Here is a 27,183-nt window from a genome sequence, read left to right on the forward strand (position 1 = left end):
TTACCTACGTCATACATGTCTCGTAATCCCATGATTATATTCAGTGACGTCCCGTGGGGGTAGACAGATTGAGCGTCACTTGGGGGCAGCAAATCGAGGAGAATCATTTGATATACGTAGGAATAGCCACCTACCTAAACTTAGTAATAACGGAAATATCTTTATATTAAAAAAATCAGCTCACTGGTTGGAAATAAAATGTATTAATTAACATAAAGGTTTAACAGGGTTGTAATTTTTTGTCGGTTTCGCGATGTCTAGTTTACTTCCAGCAATGACACGTGCAGATTTCCGAATTATATTTGAATTATTGGTAGGTACATATTTAAGTACCTAATTAATTTATCCAAATATTTTTGCCAATCATTCGCGAGTTTTGAAAGTTGTCAGGTGTTTTTTTTAATTTATCTGAAACCGTGGACGCGCAATATTATCTACTGAAGTAGAGATGGCATTTAAATTAGACTTAGTTTAGCGGTATATGTTTTGTTACTAATGTATTCATACAACACATTTCTTATATATTGGAGTTATGAAAGGATGATAAAAAAACACTGTAAGTATAAAAAATGGGGCGGCATTTTAGCGCTGCTTAGGGGCGTCATTTTTTCTAGGGACGTCACTGATTATATTCACTAAAAGACAGTGTCCGAACTTGAGCAACGCACGAGACAACATTATATTATTATAAAATATAAGGAAATTGAAACTTTTCGTTGGCACAAAATAATGATAAAAATTAGTCTAATAATTAACTGGTCATGTTGCAATACCAGAAAAAATACGATATGTTGTTATTAGTGTTATTACTTTATTAGTTAATATGTATTACCAACTCTTTCCACTAGATGTCTTCAGCTCTTTAATAATTCAAGCGCTGTCCCAATAATAATTTTAACGAAGGCGAAGCAGAAAAACCACTTCTTTCGTAATACAATAAATACTATGAAACAAGAGTCATGCAGAACCATTTACCGATATGGTTGGCTGGCAGTCAATTAAATAATACCTCTAAGTATAGTTGTAGTTTTATTACTGCTCTCAAATCGACTATTATGCCTTTTAGAGTAGGTATACGTTTTACAACTTTGTACTTTTTTGCATTATTATTACTACACTGATACGCCTCTTTGCCTGATTGCATACAATTAGATCAAAGTGATACTTATTCACTTGTATTAATATGTGTAGTAATAAGAAAATAAATACATAGTACAAGTAAATTTTTGGTTTGTAATTAGCTGTTTAATTGTTTTTAACAGTTGTATCTAAACAATAATACTATGTAATTTTATATAACAATAAATGTAAAAACAAAACCATATTTTTTCATTCCTATTTTATATTACTATTAAAAATAAAATACTTCCATTTGCATTATTCTTTCTTACCCTCAATCCTAATAAAGTTTTTATTGCAAGAACTTTTCATAATGAAATTACGGTTATCATATAAATTGGTTATAAACTGAAGTATTGTCCAGAAAACATAATATCCACACCTGCTTGTTTGTCGGCGCATTTGTTATGTTTTCCATCAGCGTCGGAATACAAAAACCATAGGTTTTTTTATAAAAAAAACATTTGTAATTTATTCTACTAACCTAGGTAGCTACTCACCTAAACAGTTTTTATACATTTTTTTATTTGTTTGCGGGCAGATGTATGTAGGTTTGTAGTAGGCTTCGGAACCCTAAGATCGAGACTCTCGGAAAGCGCGATAAAGTGGCTCGACCTTGTGTCTGTCTCCTTGTGTCATTGCTGGAGCCGTATAGGGTTGAATAAGTAAGTAAGCACTGAAATCATTTGAACTACGACCACTTCATGGCATTATGTTTTAATGAATCATTACAATATTGGTACTTATTTCCTCGGAACCTATGGCATTTACCTCGGTGCAATGCGCAACATAACCTACTTATTGTAAGCGTGAGTAATTGCCATTCCCTGGTAATTGCGTTATTCTTGGCTCCGCAAACAGACGACAGAACTCCGTTAAATACCGATAATAATTAATTTTCCCTAATAGTATGACAATAAATTAATTTTAAGTCACTTAAATATTTGTAAATCCACTGGTTTCTTATCACTGGATTCCGAATTAACTTAATTTTTTATCATTTTTATTTTCGTAAGCAATAGTAGAGGATCACCTACCGTTGGATTCGTTTACGTTTGCAACAAATATCAGGTGTTTTGTGATTTTGTTAAAAGAATTCAAAGTGTAGTTAACTAATAACTTTACTCAAATAATTGATTGTTCTACATTAGTTCAGTGCTGCCAGTTATAAAAGTGAGTTTCATTGGAATCGGGAAGAAATTAATATTTCTATTTGCAATTATTATTTCACCATCTCAGCTGTCACTTTGACAGATAGTAAAACAAACTTCGCGCCATTTAATTTAATTTATATTTTAGTATATTTTCGATCTTTTGATAAGATAATGATAGATGTCCATACATAAAGATAAATTGTTATTGATTAATTTTTCCAGATAAAAATATTGACTTATGATCAAATAATACTTAATCCACTAATCAATTTAGAAGAAAGTTTAGACATTCGAAGTTATAAAGTTATTATAATAATATCTATGTTCGGTACACAGAACAGATTAATAATAATATAATAAATAGAAGCAGGATTTTGAATGTGTGAGTGTCCTACGAAAATGAACCACACATTATAGACGTGCAATAGTGTTTGTTGCAACGTTCAAATACACCAATATTGAAGGAGCGTCAGTGCATAAACCGAAAGCGGTTGTCAGGACAAAGGACAAGCGTATTCTTGGCACGTGTTTAAGTTTATCCCATATTCTTCCACACTCGAAATCGGTTGCCTCTTACTCCACACCCGTTAGATATTTCTGTTCCCAATAATAATTCTGTGTTCCCTGGTATCTACGCATTTTTTAAATATGTTCATATTTTCTGACGAACCAATCACCGTGTATGCTTCATCAGAAATTTGCTGGCACTGGTTGCGAGCAACGTTCCCTCCAATTTTTCTATAGTGTGTGTGGATCATCGACGCAACTGCAGTGGCGTAACCAGGGTTGATGTCACCTGGTGCGTTAAATGTACACCCCCCCCCCCCCCCCAATAACACACATATACAATTTTTCATAAAAACTTATATTTTTAAGGTATTTATTAACTTCAGTGATTTTATATAATAATAACACTAACAATAAAGAAAAAAGTATTCGTTGATAAAATATTATAAACTCTAAACTTGCAGAACGTTTTTTTTTATATTTATATTAAATCTATATATATGTGTGATGAGTTGTTTTTGTTCAATATAAATAATTTTATGCAAAAAAACATTTATAAAAAATGTTTTTCTTTTCACCCTGGCAACAAATATTTTTCTTATTAATTTTTCAAACCTAGGCGCTGAGACGGATATAGTGATCCCGCTCGACGTAAAATTTCACTTGTGTGCTCGCGTTAGTCGCACTTGACCTTCGCCTTCCAAGAAATGAGTCGAAGACTTGTGCATGTGATGGTTTTGTGCATTCGAGCAAAACTAAAATCTGGCAAAGGAAACTTTCTTATACAATATTTTTGTGTGAGGACTGTGCGGGGGATAAATACATCTGTGCGGACACTTTTTAGTAGGTGTGCGTGCGCACACCTTACAGGGAACATTGATTGCGAGCCGGACCAATAGTAGCCAATAAAATAAATGTAGAAAATACAAGAAGCGGTATTCCATATCGATTGACCTGCCTGCATAACGAGCCCCACCAATTATTAATAGTAGATATACAAAGAAATAATTTATTTTAACACCTTATTTCAATTTCACAACCTCAATACACATGTAGTGTGAATTATTCACCTAATTATTAAAATTCACATATCATTTTAGCAATGATCTCTGGTCCTGTATTACAAATAAATAAAAATGATTAACAGTTATAAACATTGTTTATATTTTATAAAAATGGATGTTTGTAGTTAAGAGCGTACATAAGTGAAACGCCAAATAATTGTCAACTGTATGTGGAACTAAATTTCAGCCGCATTTCCATTCGGAGACAGACAGTAGAGGTGTCTGCACGTCGATTTGTTTTGTCATGGCGTCGGATGAAAATATTCTTAAATCGTGTAAACATGGCTAAAAAGCTTTACGTATGTACTTAAAAAAGAAAACATGTCTATGAATATAGTATTATTATTAGTAATATAACAATAAACATAATATTAAATGGACGCGTGTTGGATTTTTATGACAAATTATATTTCGTTCGGCATGCGTCATTTGCACAATCCGCGCATCGTCTAGCCACGATCTTTTTGGACCATGCCTGAGCATACATAGCCTTAACTAAAATATAGTAGGTACAGTAAAAACAAAACAATGGTTCGGTTGGTCGATACCTGGCAGCCGATGAGCGTGTGTTTGTTTCCTACGCATACAATCCACAAACCGAATCATTGTTTTGTTTTTACTGTACATGCAGTGATTAATTAGGTAGGTAGGTATGTAGGTATTGAAAAACCAAGACATACAAGAAAACTACATATTGTGTTATACCTACTGCGAAAAAGTGTAATAATAAGATAAAAGCATTGAACAAAGTAATGTGTTCATTTTATAAAAGATTTTTTTGTTGTCAACATTGATTTTTAAAATTTACTTTTTAATGTTTTACAATGCTTATTAATTACATAAAACCACTTTTAATATAAATTGTCAGTATATCTATTCAGTAAATTGCATGTTTTGTAATTCTGTCACTTAGCATAATAGTCAATTCACTTTGCCTTAATTGGATAACTTACCTGTCTTGTTACATCAGTTTTTGAGATACCCATAACCACTGTATTGAACTGCTGAATAAACCATGAAATACAAAATATTTTTCCCCAGGACATGGCTTTTACATTCTGGGACTGGACCATTCTTCTGGTGACCGTACTCGGAGCTACATACATCTATGCAAAATGGCACTATGGCTACTTCAGAAGACACGGTATCAAATGTATTAAGCCGAGTGTGCCGTTTGTTGGAAATATGTGGAAACTCTTGACCAAGCAGGAGAGTTTTATCGACTTAATGATCAAGACTTACAACGCATTTCCAGATGAAAAGTAAATACCAAATCTTAACTTTTAGATGATCCTGTAGCAGTGGCAATGGGTGGACGTAGGCTGTCAAGATTCAACATAAATAATGCACACTAAACTTTGTTAGTCATACTTATTTCTTTTCATTGAACTAAGAATGTAATTTGCAGATACTACTGGTTAGATTTTTAAGATTCAATTAAACCCTGCCTAATCCAACCATATTAATTTAGGTATGCTATGGGCGATCCGACAAAAATGGTGCACATTTTTTCAGTCATAATTATTTGTTTTCGTTAAATTAAGAATACATATTATCACAAATTGTTTTGGTTAGTTTTTTAACATTCATTAAACCCTCTCTATACCAAACAGTAATCAATAAAAAATGTATAGTTCCTATATATGGTTTAATGGCATAAGTTTAGATATTTTATAGATAAATGAATATTTGTTGACTATTATCTACTATGGCTTAGATTAGGCAGGGTTTAACTGAATGTTAATAAATTAACAAACACTATCTGCAAATTGTATTCGTAGTAAAATGAAAACCAATAATATGTTTGACTGACAATGTTTAGTGTGCACTATTTTTGTCGGATCTTAACAGCCTACGTCCACCCTTTGCCACTGCTCAGTAGAGAATAATACCACAAATCCAAGGGGATCCTGACTCACCAGGGCCTCAAATCAAAAAAAAGAAGAATTATTTGCTATACTTCTTCTTTGACTGTGTCCGCCCCTTAATTGGATCATATGAACACCACATGGTGCCTCCAAGAATCCCTGTCGCTCCCCAGTCTCCTTCCAGTTCAGCTCTACCGTATACACTCTGTGGATAATATTTAGCAGCCTTCCAGGATGTCAGAATCTGATTGGCTTGAAGAATAAGCAAGCCAGGCTGAAATTCTGTTGACGAACCTACAGCACGTGGCCATGCCAGGTCCAACATCGTCTCTTCACTCTCTGTGTGATAAGAGGCTAATTGGTTCCCTCTCTTATCTTCGCGTTACTTCTAAAACTATACCACATCCAGTATCCACCGCAAACATAGGTTGTGCTATGAATCGTTAGGTACCGTAAAGCAGCACTGTCAAAATGAAAGCATCGAATAGGCAGCATTTAGTTTTAACCAAGTACAGTCGTGAGTCCCAGACATTCTGCATCAAGTTGAATGTTGCTCCAGCCATTCCTATTCAGATAGTGAGCTGTCTTTACAAAATGTCATCTCCTGTGATGGTCACTCCCAGGTATTTAAAACTGTCGACACTCTCGAACCAATTTCTCCCCTCGTGTGCGTGCCTGACCTAGCTAAATAATGATCTTAGAAATATATTATTTCTTACTTGTTTACTCCACCCAGTCACGTCCCAGTATTGGGACATAAGGTAGGTACAAGATCGTATCACTTCCCTCGGTCTATCGCCAAATCTCGCAACTCCTGCCATGTGAGACCTGCAGTGTGTAGATTACTTTTGTAGCACCGCTGCAGGGTGAGGAAGGGCCGGCCTTGGTGACGGAACGCTTGATCTTGTGCCACAAGGCTATGGAGTGTCACACTCTTTGGCGGCATCCGGAACACACGTCCCAGCCAACGTCTCTTTGTGATTACTTCAAAATATATAAGATCCACATAAAATGCGTATGTACATTATTTAGTATGATTACTTTCTTTTCAGATACGTGGGTTATTTTGAATTGACTAATCATCTCATTATGGTAAGAGATGTAAATTTAATAAAACAGATAGCGGTAAAGGACTTTGATCACTTTACGGATCACAGAAGTTTCGCCAGTAACGTTTCTGATAAACTCTTCGGAAGGCATTTATTCGCCATGAAAGGTAAGGAATTTTCATAATATGCAATGATTTATGTCACCAAAAGGGTTTAAACAAATCCGACAAAATTAACAAAGCATTGCAAAATGTATTACAGGAAAGATGGAGAAAAAACTGCTAAAATATATACTATACAGCTCTGTCTTTTGTAATTTAACCATATTCCTTCTATGTCCATATGACCTCTAATAACAAATTACATTATTAACAATGCAGAACATGGAACCCACATACATACATACATACGTCATACTTCATTAAGCAAACTATTATTACATTAATCTTCAGATGGGTAGATCCAAGCATAAAATAAAAATAAAGATTGAAATATTTTATTGTAGAATATTTAAAATATGTAGGTACTTACTAAATTCTGTGGTAAATTGAATTAAGTAAGTATATTATTCAAGAACATCTTCAAGCTGTTTCTAATAAAGATAATACAGGACCATTACCTTGGAAAGGACATTCAACCACATGGGCTCCAAATAATATTGTTGGCCAAATAATTGGCAAATATTTAGCTGTCATTCTTATTTGAATGTAACTCTATAACTTTCCAATTTCTTTTGTTACTAACAAAGTTCTGATTTTAAATTTTGAAAAAATATTAATGATTTGCCAATTATTTTTATGGCTCGATGACATTGAGCTACTTTACAAGCTGCTTGTTAACGAATTTACAATCTCGCTCAGTGAGTGTTATCATCGAACAAGCTAACAAGCAGATTGTAAACAGTCTACCGAGAAAAGTTGAAAGCCGGTCTACTTTACACACGCTACACGCTGGCGTGTGGGCCGATATGCGTCTGCGCAGTAGAGCAATAATAGCGACCTCCCGGTAAAAAAACGAAAGAGCGAGTGGAAAGCTTTGTGTATCATCATCAAAATCGCACTAGCTGACTTGCCCGCTTTTAAACTCGCTAACAAGCAGCTTGTAAAGTAGCTCAATGTCATCGACGCATCAGGTAAGAAAATATGATATTAACTCATTCTGCCGTGTCCCCGTTAAGCGGCCAATCGATCCAATTAGCATATTATTTAAATACGGTAATTATAAAGTAATGAAAAGGTTTGCAGCGATTGTGTTAAGTAGATTTGTAGTTTTATTACATTATCAAAATGTCTAATATAGAGTTAAATTGAAATAAAATAAAATCCAAGACAGACCACAGACAGCAATACAAAATGTCAGAAAATAGTTTTTACTTAAGAGGTACTGGTAGAGCCTAAAGACCAAATGCATAGTTATACTATGTAAATAAGTGTGCATGGGCGCTGTGTTACTTAGAATAGGAAAAAAATAAGGTGATAACTCAGAGTAATGATAATATAGAGAGCGCCTATTGTTCAGCAAAATGAAGCCATGTTTCTTGCGTATCATGCACAGTAGAACCTCGATTTCATTATTATCAACTATGAAACATGATACCACCATGTTGTTTCTCAGTACGGCTACCAAATTTAAACACAACATAGTTAACTATATTATATTCTTCTAAAATAACTAAAAATAATTACCACTAACTTTATATTAATTAACACAAAAACAATAAATTTCAGCAACACATGCTCGCAGTTTTTAAATGAATGTTATCAGTCAAATCCATATTTATCGGCGACATTTCCAAAAAATATTTAATCCAGCCATAGAAATTCTATCTTACTCTAAGGTCTAAGGCATAGTGCAGTCTAAGTGTGCCGAATGCTTACTCACTTGCACTTATGGTTCGTTTTTGTTCAGGCCTTGGGTAATAATAATATTTCTTCCCATACAATGTAAAGCCTTAGTTCATTTATTTAGGTACATATGACTATGCATATGGCCCTCTGATCACATTATATTATAATTTAGTAAAGATGCAAGGATAATTCATATTTTTAAGTTCTTTCAAGTGTCTTAAGCTGCCAAATAATCTCTAGGAAGACTGGCAAACAAAGGGGAGGTTAAAAAAGTTTCATCAGAAGTGGGTCAATATTCTGTTTTTATTTCTTTCAGGTCAGGAATGGCGAGACATGAGGTCAACATTGAGTCCAGCGTTTACTGGATCTAAAATGAAGATGATGTTTAGTCTGGTAGTTGAGTGCGCCGAGCAACTTACCGATTACTATCAAAAGAAACTAAAGGAACCTAATAATCAAGGTGGATCAAATTTACCCATCGTTAAACACCGATTAATTATTCTGATGGGAAACTACAAGCAATTCAACCTAGGAGCTTTGGTATAGTTTAAATTCACAGGTTATCACCAACATAATAATGTGGTGAAGACCTGGCATACAAAAAGGTCTCAATAGAAAATAATATCACTGATGGGGAAGGGATTGACAGTTCAATTGTGGGATTCAAGGCGATATCCTAACTAAACTTTATGATATTTACTTTTCTCGAAATGGCACAATTAGAGTTTGAGTGTATTTATGTTACTTAACTGTATAATATATTCTACTTTCATTTTTTACACACTATAACAGGCCATGAGACCCAATAACATTATTATAGTAAAACAGTAGTGTAGTTATACTAGACAGTAGAACTGAAACAATTTCAAATACCCAGGCATTTAGAAAATAACATAAATATATTGTGGCTACACGAAGAATCGAACTTGCAGCCCCGGATGATAGGCCAGCGTCTTACACACTGGTTTACGAGCGCTGCTACACTAACTAACTTCCTAAATGGGTATTCGCCTTGTCCAGCATCTATGTGTATGCATAAATATCCAAAGCTGCTTCCCTCCAGTTTAGTATGCCCAAGATCTTCAAATCCTACTCCATACTATTTCTCCTCTTTATATGAGGTCGTTCAGATCTTTGTTTGCATTCCAAACTTAACAAACGTCAATTTATCTGTCATGTATGATTCATCCATCCAGTGTACATGGCCAAATTTGATGGATTGTACGATATAAGAGGTTACGTACAAACCATACAGCTCGTTATTGTATCTCCACCTCCAATCTAACCATGATGTGTCATTGATAGGTCTAAAAATAGCCCCATCACTCTTCCCATATTTTTGGTCATGCAGCAGGTTTCCTTATGCCCATTAGTGTTATATACAAGATACATTTCAAGTGTCAGCTCAAGGCTTTGAAATGTAGTACCCTCATTAAATCGAAGCGACATTTGTATCCCAGCACAATAGTTATTTGACTATTAGGCTTCTCTTACTGTTAATAGATGACTCCAAGTTTATAAAATTATTGACCAACTCAAAAGTATTGCTATGTGCCCTAAAAGCATCAAAAGGTCTGTCCTTCTCTCGGGATACAACCATAATATTATTTGGTTTTCTCCACATTAACAGAGAGTCTTTGCGTGCTGGCATTCCCCTCAATGTCATCAAAAACTTCGCTGACAGGATTTTGACCGTATATACTTACACGTATAATTTATTTAATTTGGTTATTGTTGACAGATAAAGGTCTATTGGAAATAGAAATGAAAAACACTTTCACAAGATATGCGAGTGATGTCATCGCAACATGTGCTTTTGGGGTCAAAGTGAACTCGCTTGAAGATGAGACAAATGAGTTTTACAATATGGGCAAGAAGGCTACCAACTTCACAGGACTTCAGTTGTTGAAATTCTTGTTAGTTGCAATGGTACCAAAACTAATGAAGGTAAAAAATATTACAAATATTACAAAAGTGCCAACCTCTTAATTATTTGACAGTTATATTAGTACGTTGACAGAACTGGTGAGTGCGCTGAGAAAATGTTATTCGGGTGAGTATGAGCAGTGGCAGATTAAACGGTTCTCTGAATACGCAGTTCATATCAATATAATATTATAAAAGTTGTCATTTATGGATGTAGAATTATTATCATCCTCAAAGACTTATTGCTGGATTATCAAAAGATTTTTCGACTATTGAGAAAGATGTAATTACTTTAACAGGGTTTCTACATGTAATGAGCAATACAACCAGGGAACTCAGAAATAAAGGAAACTGAAATACCCAACAGATGTGGAGAAACAGGCAACCGATCTCGAGTGTGGAAGAATATGGAATAAACTTAAACACGTGTCAAGAATACGCGTTCGCATTATTGTTCTGACAACTGCTCTCGTTTTATGAACTGATGCTAATTCAATATTGGTGTATTACATACACTATTGCACGTCTATAATGTGAAGTTCTAAATATGATATTTTATGTTCTTGTAATACCGAACCACAGAACACAGAATTAATGGGATCTTAAATACCTAACGGGTGTGTAGTAACAGGCAACTGATCTCGAGTGTGGAAGAATATCGGTTAAACTTAAACACGTGCCAAGAATAAGCTTGTCCTTCGTTCTGAGAACTGCTCTCTGATGCTAATTCAATATTGGTGTATAACACACACTATTGTACGTCTATAATGTGTGGTTCATTTCGTAGGACACACACATTCAAAACCCTGCATATTGGAATATATTGTCCGACAACAAAAATTCGCCGATAACAGGAAGTAGCTGTAATCGCATGTAGAAGACTTCTTGTGACGTACCTGTCATGGCAGCAACACGTCCTAGAGGCGTATTTAAATAATGTATCGGCTCTCCTTTTAGATGCTACTTCTTTTCTTCTTCGCAATATACCAAAAGTTTACTAATAATAATTCTAACATCACTCCTGATCATTTTAGACACATTTTTATTATGAAAAGCTTCTAATTATATATATTCACAGATCCGTACACCACGGGAGCGTTCATTTAAATGATAAATTTGGGGCCGTTCCTCAATTGAAAATGGAAGAGTGATTAGTTGCACTGGAGGGGATTGTTAGTTCACAGTTTTAACACGTGGACACGAAGTTCTTGTTTGACAGTAGCATATCAGAATTATATTTATTAATCTATTCTGTTAATACAACATAAAACACTTTTACTTTTTTAACAAGAAATCAAAACATCATGTTGAAACTATTAACACCTTCTGAAACAAATCTCTCTATAGAGAGACTTCATTTGTGGCACATTAGTTGTGGGGTTAGAGAAGAAAAGTGAGTCAATTAAACTGATATTATTTGAAATACATTTTGTAATTTTACGTATAATATTGGTGAAACGAAAACAAACTGGAGCATGAAAAAAGTATACTGAAAATATTAATTGCGTCAATTATAAAATTTTCAAAATCAAAATCATTTTTATGTAGTTTAAAGAAAATAATATAAATATGTATCTTTTTCTATGAGGTTTATCTTAATTATGTACATTCTCAAATGTGATACAGTGGAACCCCAATCTACCATTCTTGCATAAATCGTTTTCCCACACGGATCATTCATTTTTGAAAGTCTCGCCAAACACCCATAAGAACAATGTTAAATATATTTCCGACCATGTCCGATCCTAATAGGATCATATGGGCCTCCACGGAGTGGAGGTTTGTGTTAACAGATTTGTTTTTACGTGAAATGGATGTCAGCCACTTGCTCAACCTATTAGGTCCATACCCTGACTCATACACAAATTGAAAAACAATATGTGTATTGGATTACAGGATTTGAACCTGGGACCCGCGGCGTTATAGGCCAACGCTTAAGCCGCGCGGCCACTGTGGGTGTGTTAATAAATGTTAAATCGTTTTCGTTTATCGTTTTCCTCGATCTATTGTCTAAATATTATGGTCCCGTCACAAATCTTATCCCGATTGATTGTTTTTGTTGAATATTTTTCATTTCGCTTTCGTAGAATTGTTTATGATACATACAGACCTTTCAGTCGCGTCGCCTTGTTTGCACAGGTCGGTCGGCGCTTAGACTTGCCTCGCATCTTGTATCAGGAATTTTTATAAGTCGCAACTAAAATGCTCCCCATCTAGAAAACTAGAACTCTAGCTGAGAAACTAAAAATAATTGAAGACGTCGAAAAAAATCCAGGAGTAAAACGATTTTTTTTTATATATCCCGCATTTATCGTTTTCTTTAGGGTCCCTCGAAAACCTTAGAATCGGAGTTTCACTGTAGCTTATTATCTGGATGCATGCCACAAGTGCGTTTACACTCTCTACAATACTAGTCTTTGTGATATACTTATAGGCTTCGGCCACATAGGTAGGTGCATCGCTAGTGCTGAGTTAGGTGCTATGCTTGTCTACTAAAAACACTACTGCCACATTGCACGCTACGTGCTTACGTACAAATTCATTTGACATTTGGGAGCGCTCAAGCCAACAACGATGTCACTCTCAAAACTAACCTAAAAGTTACTTCTCACAGAGAATTTAAGTTTAAAATTTCGAAAGTCTCAACTTGTTGGGTGCATAATGTCAATTCATCTCACGCGTCATTATTCATAACCTCATAATATACGGTGTTTGACGTTCGTCATACTGAAGAAACATCTGCCATCTTGCAAAATCACTAGGTGACACAATAAAAATAACCACCCCGGTTTCCCGAAAGACTCACTGAGTGACTAATAATCACGTAACGAGGCGCGAAGCGTGCAGTGTGGCCATTGCGATAGTATAAAAGTGCGTTCGTTCGCTAGGATATGTCACCTAGCACGTAGCCACCAAGCAAGGCACCTGCCTATGTGGCCTTAGCCTTAATGTATGTTACGTATGAATGTTTTTTTCATAAAAATTCACGGCCCACGGGTGCCGCCTTGCTAATACGTCCCGGCATTTAATTAATGGGCTAAACACTGAAATTATTTATATACAGTTCCTGGGGATACAATTCATGGATCCAAGAGTATCACAGTTCTTCAGACAGCAGATACAGGGGCAAATGAAAGAGAGAGAAGAAACTGGATATTTTAGACAAGATATGATAAATCTTTTGATGGAAGCCAAAAAGGGTTCATTGATGCATGAAAAGGTTAATGAAAATGAAGATGTTGGTTTTGCTACAGTAGAAGAATCTAAACTTGGACAAGAAACCCATAAAAGAGGTAAGTAATCGGAGGAGAGGACATTTAATCGAAAAACTCATCATGATTTAGTTTCGAGGAGATTGAGTGGTAGGTAATTATTGATAATAGGTGCTTCGTTTACTACATATTTTATGCTAATTTACACAATCAACAAAGCACATTTCTCTATCTTCAAAATAAGCCTGGCAAATTTACATTTTTGAATTGTATTGTTGCTAACAATGTCAAAGGGTAACTGTCTTCCCATCTTATAGAAAAAAGTGAAAGCGATGCCTTAGCCTATGCGTGAGTCACAACAAAAACAAAGAACAAACTGGCTCATTGGTCAATTAATCACAATCACAACTATACATCAGTTCACACATCTTACCAATCTATTATTATGAGATAATATATTATTAAGGCCGTACATCAGTTGAGGCACGGTCTAAAAAAAACGTTGCTAGGCGATGCGCGGATTGTGGGTCGTGGGTGCAAATGACGCCTGTCAAACGAAATATAATTTGTCATAGAAATCCAACATACGTCCATTTTATGTTCTGTTTATTGTTCTATTAGTAACAATAATAATATATTCATTGACGTGTTTTCTTTTTAAAGTAAATGGGTAACGTTTTTAGTCATCTTTACACGATTTAAGGATTAATTGGCCCGTCGCCATCACGAAGCAAAGTGACGTGTTTATAGCTCGACGTTCTCTCAGTGAATGCGAGCGAGTCCAAAATTTCGTCGCGCCTACAGTTGAAAATTATTTGCCGTTTCACTGATGCGTCACCTTAATATTATAATGTTAAATTAATTATTAAAAGGGTTAACCCAAAATACATAATCATATTTTATACATTGCAGTATGGACCGACGATGACCTAACTGCGCAAGCATTGCTTTTCTTTGTGGCTGGGTTTGATACATCGTCAACATTTCTCAGCTTCTTCTCCCACGAAATGGTTGCGAATCTGGATATTCAAAAGAGGCTGCAGGAAGAAATTGACGAGACCAATGAAAATCTCAATGGCAAGCTGGCATACAGTGACATACAAAAGATGAAATATCTGGATATGGTTGTATCAGGTAGACTCCTATATTACTGTTATGTAGCAATGTCAGAGACTGCCTCTTCACAAACTGAAAACACAATTACAATTTTCAGAATTTCCGGTTTCTATTATTAATTGACTAGAATTTTATTGACTCGGAAAAATTTGAGACTTTAGATACAAAATCTATACTTATGACATTTTTTCACTGACTCTGAGTACAATTTTTTTAAGACATTGCCAATAAATCAATCATCACTTAAACCAGTGGTTTACAAACTTTATGTTACTACGCCTCTCTATTAAAAGAATCTAATCTTCGCGACTCCCCCCCCATTTATTTCATTAAATAATACAGACACCTTTTTAAATAGTCAAATGTACAAAAACAAAAATGAAAAAATAAATAAAAATAAACAAGGTTTTACTAAGTACTAATATTATATTCATTTTTAAATTAATTTGTTTTTCATGTGATGAAGTCCTTGTTTATTAGCACAATCAATTTCAATAGTAATCAATACAAATTCATCATCGTTCATTGACAAATGGATTCTATCATGGGCCCCACATCCTGAAGCTGGTCCCCAGGCCAGGATCTTTGGCGGGCCCACCTACCTATCGCTGAGGTTAAGGGCAGTGTGGTGCTCTAAAGTAGTGTTCCCTAATTATACACGGGAGTTATCATTTAAGTATATCAATCACCATATAGGTATCACATCAAATTGCAACACACAACCACATATTTAAAATATTAATTTAACAGCCTTGAAACAACGCAGCAAACAACGCAAACATAAAATAATGTGAATTAGCAAACTAACCAAGAACTCAGTAAATAGATTTTTGTTTGCTTCAATATATCTTGCGCAGAAATCATTTAAAAGTGGAGACATGGCGAACTTATTTTTTTGTAATTTTGATTTTCAAAGCTCCAATTTTTTATAAATGCCTTCACTTAGTCTTTTTAAATCAGTGAATGCATTAGTGGTCCTTGCATTGATTTATTCACTCATTTTTTTTTAAATTTCAACCAAATAGACAAGTTTAACAACAAAATTACCGTTACTAAACAAATTTGTCTCAAATTTCAACATTATGATTTGACCCTTTTATTTCATTTTTCAACGAGATAGCCAGCGCACTTCACAATAGTAAAGTGAGGTATTATAAAATTAGTCTCCATATTTTCAGACAGGTTTGCAAACAACATAGGACTGTTTTTTTATGTATATTATTTTACATATTATTTATTATTCTATTTTATAAACTATGCATTTGCAAACTGCAAACCTGTGGCTACATTAATTGTGTTAAACAGTTCGCGCCTCCTTTGCAATACTCCGCGCCTCCCAGTTTGGAAATCGCTGACTTAAACTGTGTACATATCGTATATTTTCAATTTTTATCTGCACTATTTTGATTGTAATAATTATGTTGGTAACACATTTAGTCTACAACAATAATTCTTTGTATTATTATTGCAGAGACTTTAAGGTTCTGGCCCCCAGCAATAGCAACTGATCGTTTATGTATCAAACCCTATAAACTACCTCCGCCAACAGATTCTGGTGTACCATATCAGGTAATTATATGAAATCGTAAACTGTATTAACGCTAAGTCCAGTCAATGACCGTTCACAGAATGTTTTCAGTGAAATGACAGAAGGGTACAAAGGGACAAAGAAATTTATGATTGCCACATGCTTCAACTTAAGGAAAGGTAGTAAATATGTTACATCTTGTAAACCCTGTGATTACCTATACCTCAGAAACCTGAACATTAAGGGGGGACATCATCGTCGAAGGTCAAAATTGAGTTTTTATTGTATTTTCAAACCATGATCCTGGACACTCCTTAAACGTTGTAGATAATCTATTTATATAATTTTGAAGCCTTATTATCCTTTATAGTTATTTTAAACATTTGATGACTGCATAAAGTATTTTTGTTACATAAAATAGTATTCTTTTAAACCTCTCGCTCTAATGTTTTAGAATATAGTCATATTTCGGTACATAACTGTGCAGTGGTGTTAAGATTTTTTACGTTTATTAATTTTTAAACGCATTTATGAAACCATTAGTATAATTTATTACGAGATAATTTTTGTAAAATATTCACGATAAAAAATTATATTGATAATCTCTGTGATCCCAAATTTGACAAGAATTAGGCATTTGACAAAATCGGCAAGATTGACACATTTGAAGATGATTCTAAAGATACTTATTATAAGCTATGACTTTGACCATTCAAGTGTGATAAATATCTTATGAATAATGATTGCTTTATAATAATTATTGACCTAAGAATAAGGTAGTGTTTTTTTGAAATACGCCATTTCTTTTGTCATTCACCAGTGGTTAAGCTACAACATACGACCGTAGCCATAAATTGACAAACTATAATTAAAGTAGGGAGTAAAATTATGTTAACGCGCGTGTTTGAACATGTACCTAACCAAATTTTTTTTTATTTTTTTTTAAACAGTACATGTGAAATGAACGGAAACAAAAAAATTTTGAAGTAAAACTTCTCTACCGTATCTACGGGCCAATTAGACAGGGAAACAATATTGAATGCGAAGATACAACACTGTACAAAGATTTCCGCACAGTTCATTCAATGAAGGTTGGAAGACTGTGCTAGTTATTTTATGTACACTGTATGAATGACAATGATCTGTCACTGAGTGTTATATCGAGCACTCCAATATGCGTAGAAGAATAAGCAGGTCAAAAATTCACTCGCTATACGGAGTTCCAGTGACTACCGTATGATAGAGGGCACCGAATTAAGTATCAGTCACTTTGGATAAGGACTGGTGGAAGAGTTGTTGAAAGAAGCCAGGCAGTGACATCTGCTTGGCATAAATAGGGAAGTCATGCACTGCTTACGGTCAGAAAATAAAGAAAGGAAAGAGAATAATACAATAGTTTTTGAGAATAGGGTTCCGTAGAAAGTTGATTTTTTCGCCTACAGCACTAATAAAGTTTGGCTACTCTATGCGTAAATAGTAAATATCAATGACGTTTGATTTTTTCGCTGCCCTCGTGGAACTATCTTTACAGATGAAAATCGTGCATTGCCTACTTTTTTAGTTTGGGCATACAGTAATCTCCCTGATTATCCGTGCACGATACGGTGTATACAACGATATAATAAATAGGTCTTAGGAAAATTCAAACTCATATTAGAAAATCATTAAAAGATTCCTGCAAACACACCAAAACCACATATTTTCTTCTTCATAGTGCCGAGCCACACCGGGCGACTCTGGTCTCGAGACCAGTCGCCGAGACCAGACCCATGCATGCAGTTATATGGACCATGCCACACCTGGTCGCTCAGTAGTCGCGCAAACAATAAAGTCAGGCGATCAGTAAAATCTCGTTCTTGCGCTCGGTCTGGTCTCGCGGTCTCTCTGGTCGGGCGACCGGTAGCGATGTATGAAAACATATAGCTATGTATTGAGTGCTGCCACACCGAGCGATTAGTCACGGGCAGCCACGCCATTATATTTATTATTTTTTGCATACTTGCGTAGGTACGTACATTCATTATTATTATTTGTTGACTGCCTTGGTCGCCGGCAGCCACGCTGCGGAGAGAACGTATTTTTTTGCATACTTGCGTGTACATTCATTAATATTTTTATTATTGGCTGCCTCTCTGGTCGCCGGCAAGTCGCCCGAGTAAATCGCACGAGGAAACCAGAGTCGCCCGGTGTGGCTCGGCTCATAATTAATGAGTATTAAACATATTAAAATAATTGTCTGCTTTACAAATAAATGTATAATAATTATGTAGTATTTTTAAAAAAAAAAAACTATCATTTGGATTAACCTTGTTTTTCATTTATGCATGCCGCCTCTCCCTACCATTAGACTGGATAATCGAGAGTCCACTGTACTTGTATCATATCCTATATATTATTATCCTAAGAGATTTTGGAAAATACACCAACAGCTCATTTAAGCGACATTTTATTGTTATTTTTACATCTTCACTTTGAAATGTGCGCTACCGAATTATCTACCGATTGAATTGACCAAATTTGAGAAATATCCGATGATTTTCCAGAAACGTGACGTTTATAACCGATATTTTCTCATATAGCGTATACAATTCGCCATACTTCTTTTAACGCACAGCAGAATGATGTCTTCGTCACTTAAGACCTTCTAATCCTTTATTTGACAAACGAAATCGATTATTTTTATTCAAATATCGTAATGTAGGCATTGGCGCACTTTTTTCCGGTGAAAAAACCATAATCTTGGTACTATTCACTACGTATAATATCTTCTGACAGCGGCGTACGCCACTGTCCGCCATTTCATAGATAACGTGATATTCCAAATTTGATTTTTTAAAATACTTTGTGGCTGTTCACTCAATCTTTTTTTATTGAATAATTACCTAGGCTACTAATTTCCATAGATCAGAATATAGTCATATTAAACTAACAAAGTTGCCATTGCAAACAATGAAAGAAATTAATACGAATTGTTATAGTCATCAAAATGTGTGATATTGTATAATATCTACCTATTTTTATCGTCCCTATCATCATCAATCTTGACCTATCCACTGCTGGATGAAAGCCTCCTAAGCCTTATTCTACTCCTTACTTACACATGAATTGTTATATTTATCAAAATCAGTGATATTATATTATTATTTACCTATCTATATATAATGCCATTATTATCACGAGCCTCAATAAATCCACTGCTGGATGAAGGCCTCTCTACGTTGATTGTATTCTTGACAGTATTGAATTTCTATATTTATTAAAAATGCTAATGTTATTTATCTACATATTCATATCGTCATCATCATCATCAATCCACTGTTGGATGAAAGGTTCCGCAACGTGATCCTACTACTATCGGTTGAACGAATTTGTGATATTATACCTATTTCTATCATCCTTATCATTATCGACCTGAACCAATCCGCTGCTGGACAAAGACCTCCCTAGCCTGATTCTATTCCTTTCTGCCATTTGAATTGCTGTATTTATCAAAATCTGTGATATTATATTTACCTACATATTTATATAGTCATCATCATCAACCAGGATCAATCCACTGCTGGATGAAGGGTTCCGCAATCTGATTCTTGACAGTATTGAATTTCTATATTTATTAAAAATGCTAATGTTATTTATCTACATATTCATATCGTCATCATAATCATCATCATCATCAACCAGGATCAATCCACAGCTGGATGAAGGGTTCCGCAACCTGATTCTACTACTAGCGGTTAAACGATTGCTATATTTATCAAAATTGTTGATATTATATTTACCCATTCATAATATCTTTTTTATCATCATCAACCAAGATCAATCCACTGCTGGATGAAGGTTATCCCAACCTAATTCTACTCTACTTGGTCATATAAATTGCTATATTTTTTTAATTTGTGATTTTATATACCTACCTATTTATAATACGAGGGTGGGTCAATAATTCCTTAGAAAAAAGCATTAAAACAGTTTTTATTTTTGTATTTTTTTTTTATTTCTCAACATAATCTCCTTGGAGCTCAATACACTTGGTTAGACGTTTCTCAATTTTTTTTAAACCGTCAGAAAAATAAGTTTTCGGAAGGTCCTCAAAATAAGCATTTGTCCGATCGATGACTTCTTCATTTGAAAAAAAACGTTGTCCACTTAGCCATTTTTTTAAGTTTGGGAAAAGGAAAAAGTCACTGGGGGCTAAATCTGGCGAATACGGTGGGTGGTCGACCAATTCGAACTTCAATTCTTCAATTTTAGCCATTGATCGTAAACATGTGTGAACACGGGCATTGTCCTGATGAAAGAGGATTTTTTTCCTGTTTAAATGAGGCCGTTTTTCTTCAATTTCGTTTTTTAGCTGGTCCAATAAAGATGCATAATAATCCCCTGTTATTGTTTTTCCTTTTTCCAAATAGTCAACGAAAATAATTTCACGTGCATCCCAAAATACAGTAGCCATAACCTTACCAGCTGATTTTACGGTTTTCGCCTTCTTTGGACATGGTTTGTCTTCGCAATCCACTGCTTTGACTGTTCTTTCATCTCGGGAGTATAGTGGTGTATCCATGTTTCATCTACAGTCACAAAGCGACGAAAAAATTCATCTGGATTGCGTTGCATGAGCGACAACAGGGCTTTAGAGGCCACCACCCTATTGCGTTTATTGTCGACTGTGAGCAAACGCGGCACCCATCTTGCAGAAATATTTTTCATGCCCAATTTGTCATGTAAAATAGAAATGACGCTACCTTTTGAGATCCCTGTAACCTCAATTATCTCACTCAACTTTAATCCTCGGTCACTTAACACCATATCGTGGATTTTATTGATCATTTCTGGTGTAGTCACCTCTACAGGACGTCCTGAGCGTGGTTCATCCTTTGTTGATGTACGACCACGTTTAAATTCATTTAACCAGTTATAAATAGTTGCAAGTGAAGGAGCAGATATGCCGTGAACTAAATCCAACTCATTTTTTATTTCCTTTGCTGTTAACCCTTTTATATTAAAATGTTTAATAACAGCTCTAAACTCAATTTTCTCCATTTTCCATTTTTCCATTTTCCACAAGCAATTTTTTTTTTTAAATGTACGAGAAACACACAACAACCCGACCAATCTGATTGAAACTTCGCAGCATACTGAATCGGTAGTGCCGCTGCATGAAAACAAACCGCTTACAGTACTAGTCGCGCCACTTGTCGGCTTTTCTAAGGACATATTGACCCACCCTCGTACCCAAACCCAAAATAAATTTTGTTTCCATATGAATGTCCCGCACCGGAATACTATGTTATTTAACGGCCCACGTGCTCGTCATAGGTCAAAATTGAGTTTTTATTGTATTTTCAAACCATGATCCTGGACACTCCTTAAACGTTGTAGATAATCTATTTATATAATTTTGAAGCCTTATAATCCCTTATAGTTATTTTAAACATTTGATGACTGCATAAAGTATTTTTGTTACATAAAATAGTATTCTTTTAAACCTCTCGCTCTAATGTTTTAGAATATAGTCATATTTCGGTACATAACTGTGCAGTGGTGTTAAAATTTTTTACGTTTATTAATTTTTAAACGCATTTATGAAACTATTAGTATAATTTATTACGAGATAATTTTTGTAAAATATTCACGATAAAAAATTATATTGATAATCTCTGTGATCCCAAATTTGACAATAATTAGGCATTTTATTATTCAAAAAATCGGCAAGATTAACACATTTGAAGATGATTCTAAAGATACTTATTATAAGCTATGTCTTTGACCATTCAAGTGTGATAAACATCCTATGAATAATGATTGCTTTATAATAATTGAGCCGTTGCCCGGAATAATGTTGTATCCAACAAAATTGTCAATGTTGAGTTATTGATGGAATAATGTTGGGTATATTTTTATGCATCGTTTAAGGTAAGTAGTATGGCAAAGAAAAAATATTTAGGCTTGTGGCAGCATTTTAAAGTTATTGGTTTGTGGAAGAACGTTGTATCTATTGTCAAAATGGCGTCGCCGTCCGTCAATATCACGGAGCGTGGTATAATTCACTTGAATAAAGGAAGAAAACGGACATCTTATGTTTTAAACTGGACAAATATCAAAGCTAGGAAGCTGAAGGATGTAGGAAAAGAGTATTTATCCAGAAAAAATATTATTAAGCCTGCAATTTACCCGTCAAAACAGTTTTGTGGAATAATGTTGTATACCATTTGACAGTTCTGTTGATCTCATGAATAAAATTATTACGTTCGATATATTATTAATATGTCGAACGTTAATCGATTGTATTCAATTGATTTATCCATATTGTTATTGGAAATGTTGTTTGATAATAATGCTGGCATTGTAGTGCTCTATATATTGTGACTTAATCTAATACCGTTTCAATTTTTTTTAATCGTTCCTAGTTCTATTTTGCAAGGTCGCGTTTGTGCCAAAATTGTTTTTATCCGGGATGTGTTCTCGATTTTAATACCAAGACAACTATTCAATTATCATTCAGGTTACTGAATCACAATGGATAAAGTCATCATCTCGTCTCATGTATTGAGAGTCGAATGTCGGACGCTATGTTCAGAAAGCAGACGAAGATAATTCTAAGCTCAAAGACCTCAATGACATGTGTGAATTCATGTTAGATGAGCATGCTGCCTTTTTTAAGACACTATTGAGTGAAGCAGAATGAATAAAATACATTTTGCGGAATAATGTTGTATGTGAAATTTTCATATACAACATTTTTCCACTAATTTACTATATTTTTTTGTAATAACTCCAAATTTAATTGCCTTTCTTCACCACTTTACATTTAAAACTCTTAATAATTGTATGTTTATTGTATTTCAAATATAAAATGTAACAAAACATAGCTGGTTTAATTTTTTCCATTTTTCTCAAAACAAGAATATTGTTGGATACAACGTTATTCCGGGCAAGGGCTCAATTATTGACCTAAGAATAAGGTAGTGTTTTTTTGAAATACGCCATTTCTTTTGTCATTCACCAGTGGTTAAGCTACAACATACGGCCGTAGCCATAAATTGACAAACTATAATTGAAGTAGGGAGTAAAATGATATTGACGCGCGTGTTTGAACATGTACCGTTTAAAAAAAAATAAAAAAAAATTCGGTTAGGTACATGTTCAAACACGCGCGTTAACATAATTTTATTCCTTACTTTAATTATAGTTTGTCAATTTATGGCTACGGCCGTATGTTGTAGCTTAACCACTGGGGAATGACAAAAGAAATGGCGTATTTCAAAAAAACACTACCTTATTCTTAGGTCAATAATTATTATAAAGCAATCATTATTCATAAGATGTTTATCATACTTGAATGGTCAAAGACATAGCTTATAATAAGTATCTTTAGAATCATCTTCAAATGTGTTAATCTTGCCGATTTTTTGAATAATAAAATGCCTAATTATTGTCAAATTTGGGATCACAGAGATTATCAATATAATTTTTTATCGTGAATATTTTACAAAAATTATCTCGTAATAAATTATACTAATGGTTTCATAAATGCGTTTAAAAATTAATAAACGTAAAAAATCTTAACACCACTGCACAGTTATGTACCGAAATATGACTATATTCTAAAACATTAGAGCGAGAGGTTTGAAAGAATACTATTTTATGTAACAAAAATACTTTATGCAGTCATCAAATGTTTAAAATAACTATAAAGGATAATAAGGCTTCAAAATTATATAAATAGATTATCTACAACGTTTAAGGAGTATCCAGGATCATGGTTTGAAAATACCATAAAAAATCAATTTTGACCTTCGACGAGGTTAAATTTTAATTCAAAATTTGATTTTTTAAATATTATTCAAGGGCTGCAAGCATTTATTATTTATATACTGTTAACCTTTTATTATCTAAATGGGTCCCGTGGCAGATTAATATTCATGTTATATTGGATCGCCATTTACAATAATCACATACATTGCTTTATATTCGAATTTATGAGATGTATAATTATTTATCATATTTAAATGCACGTGTTTTAACGAAACATTTATATAACTACACATATTTTATTCTATTAAAATGTCAGTGGTCGCAATCGGCGATTGCAAGCTGTTCTATTTGGCCTATCAGCCTGAGGTGGTGTCGGACGATATTGTGAAGGCCAGGCTCCAGAATAGACTACGCATATGACCCCAAATTTATATTGACAGTGACGACTTGAAAATCGTAAAGCTGACAAATCAGCAAAATGTCAAACTGTCTTGAGGTGAATGAAAATCAATTCCGAAGGGAAAACTCTATGCATACTTCACAATTATATTAAAATCCATCACCGCCAAGCCGTCTGCAAGACCTAGCGAGACAGACTGGCGACCGCCAGCTGGCTCAACTAGTAATGATATAAAATTTCATTGACTGAAAACCACTCCATATGAATCAATTGAAACCTCATTGGCTGCATACCGCTAATAATAATACTTCGACCAATGAATGGTTCCGAATACTTTACAAACTGTCAGAAATTGTATATGCATTAAATCTATGTAAATTTAGATAAATGTCTATTTTATAAATCAGCTTTAAAGATCTAATATGCCCTAACATGCAAGCAATATAATTATATAATGAAGATAAAGAGTCTCTGGCAGGTTTAAACTTTCTCGAATGATACATTCCAAGATTGAAAGTTCTATAAGTTGTTTTTAAAATCAATAAAATTAATAATCCAAAATATTTTCAGTTGAATTTTAAAGATGGCATTTGGATACCGATTCGTGCCATTCATCACGACCCGCAATACTTCAAAAACCCGGAGAAATTTGATCCTGAAAGATTTTCTGATGAAAACAAATCCTCCATCAACCAATATGCCTACCTGCCATTCGGGATTGGTCCAAGAAATTGTATTGGTAATATTATTGCATATTTTAAGATGAAATAGCTACTACCACAGATAATGCACTAAATTCAGTGACAATTCTGAAATTCATTTATTTATTTACTTAACTAAATCTGTTTAACCTTTTCTATGCCTCATGGCATTACTATGGCAGCATCTGACAGGCTGCAGATTTTTAACGACACACGTTGAATGTAGAGCTACTAAAATCACTGTAATACCGATAATATGTAGCTTAGTATTTCATAATTATTCAAAAAGATGTCACTGTGTGTTTAATTTTTTAGATTATGCAAATCAATCGATAGTGGCTAGTAATTTTAGTTTAAAGTCGGACGATATAACATGGGTATGTGCGGCCTGTCGACCACGACCTCATAGACCGAGAAAACTCACTGAAGGCATAGAACCGGTTAACTAAACTAAAGGTGTAAGTTACATATAAATGTTTATCATGTTTTTTTATCAATTCTAGGATCTCGGTTTGCACTTATGGAAGTTAAAGCAATAATCTTTTACATGCTTTTGAAGTTTGATTTTGTACCGGCTTCCAAAACTCAAATACCGTTTAAACTAGCAAAAGGGGGTGTCACAATGACGGCTAAAAATGGTTTTTGGGTTGGCTTAAAGACAAGAACCAATTGAATTATATTTTACAATGTAATAGTAAAACTGTGATTATCTACAAACATTTTTATACTTATACGTCAACGTAATATAATATGTATATGATGTAAATAAAAAAAATTTGCTTTTATTATTCCTATTCCCATTCTTTATCTATTTCGGAAACTCATTACAAGATAAATATATTTAATTGTCAAATGCCTCAATAAAAATATAGCCTACCTGCTACATATTAGTATTCTTATGGGAATGGGACAATTCAGCCCCGTCGGCTAGATGACTGGACAATTGGATGACAGGGCTACTGGACGACGGATAAGTGGATTGCGCACTGATGAATGAAATGCTTGAAGAAATTCCATTCTAGTGCCTGTATACGTGCATGGATTTACTGGCAGCAATAGTGTGTATTTTAAACTATAGTGACAATAACTGTTCTAAATAAAAGTCCTGACTGTCTCTCCAATCTCATTCTTCAAGAGTAAGCGAGACGCGATGTTATCATTTTATGGTACTATTTGACAGGTCGTAAAAATCAGTTAACCTCAAAATGAGTCTCTCTGCGGTGTGGTTTGTTATTTTGCCAGCAGATTCGCCACTATCGTTCTACTGCACAGGTGCAGATCGAAAATATCCCAACCGTCGCATGAAAATTTAGAAGTTGCGAACTTTTTTGATTCATGCATGCACGTCATGTGAGTGCACGTGGGATCACGATAAGTTCCCGACTATGCATATAAAAAGTATGCAATGTTGTTTTACTTGGTATTTAAAATGATCAGACAGATTCTCGTTTATGCCATTATGTTTTATGCATATTATATTAGGACTTTATTTAGGCATTGTATTTTTAAGGCTTTGAGGGAAAGTTCTCGATAATTTTTTTCTAACTGTGACACATTAGTCATAGATTGAAGATTTCAAATGCCTAAAAATGAATTTTAATATATTTTGCAATAATTTTTCAATTTGCCGCTTTTCCAAGGTATGCTACATACGAATGAACTTCATATAATTTCAACATGAAATTCAATTTATGTAGGTAATCAAATATAATATAATATTTTCTAATAATATTATTACCAGATATATTTACTGCCCCCTAAACAGTACCGCCGATGCTCCAGACCCCAGTCACTACGCACGGTTCCTCCATGTTATTAAATTCTACATAATTTAAATTTAAGCCGATGACAAAACTATTTTTGTTGACTGATTATCATTGCTTTTATTCTATTCTATTTAAATGACCGATTAATGAATGTGTCAATTTGAATAGAAT

The 27,183-nt window shown here is 34.2% G+C and overlaps 1 protein-coding gene across 1 annotated transcript; it reads left to right on the forward strand.

The window, feature by feature from the left end:
- The first annotated feature begins 2,132 nt into the window (after positions 1-2,132).
- Positions 2,133-26,039, forward strand: LOC147070302 (cytochrome P450 9e2-like). The gene is made up of 10 exons (XM_085949392.1): positions 2,133-2,292; positions 4,886-5,106; positions 6,765-6,928; positions 8,925-9,068; positions 10,350-10,555; positions 13,599-13,827; positions 14,659-14,880; positions 16,334-16,431; positions 25,116-25,284; positions 25,750-26,039. Exons 2-10 carry the CDS (start codon positions 4,889-4,891, stop codon positions 25,917-25,919), a joined length of 1,620 nt encoding a protein of 539 aa, XP_085805518.1. The 5' UTR covers positions 2,133-2,292; positions 4,886-4,888; the 3' UTR covers positions 25,920-26,039.
- Positions 26,040-27,183: the final 1,144 nt, after the last annotated feature.

This window comes from Rhyacophila brunnea, unplaced genomic scaffold (genome assembly GCF_057557595.1).
Source record: "Rhyacophila brunnea isolate RB1 unplaced genomic scaffold, BYU_Rbru_1.0 scaffold_22, whole genome shotgun sequence".
In the NCBI taxonomy this organism is placed as follows: Eukaryota; Metazoa; Arthropoda; class Insecta; order Trichoptera; family Rhyacophilidae; genus Rhyacophila; species Rhyacophila brunnea.

Bases quoted from the DNA above. Each gene is read 5' to 3' on its own strand.
- LOC147070302 (XM_085949392.1), top strand. From the start codon at position 4,889: ATGGCTTTTACATTCTGGGACTGGACCATTCTTCTGGTGACCGTACTC. The intron at 9,069-10,349 runs GTGGATCAAATT...TATTGTTGACAG, and splicing joins AAAGGAACCTAATAATCAAG to ATAAAGGTCTATTGGAAATA. The intron at 25,285-25,749 runs GTAATATTATTG...TATCAATTCTAG, and splicing joins TGGTCCAAGAAATTGTATTG to GATCTCGGTTTGCACTTATG.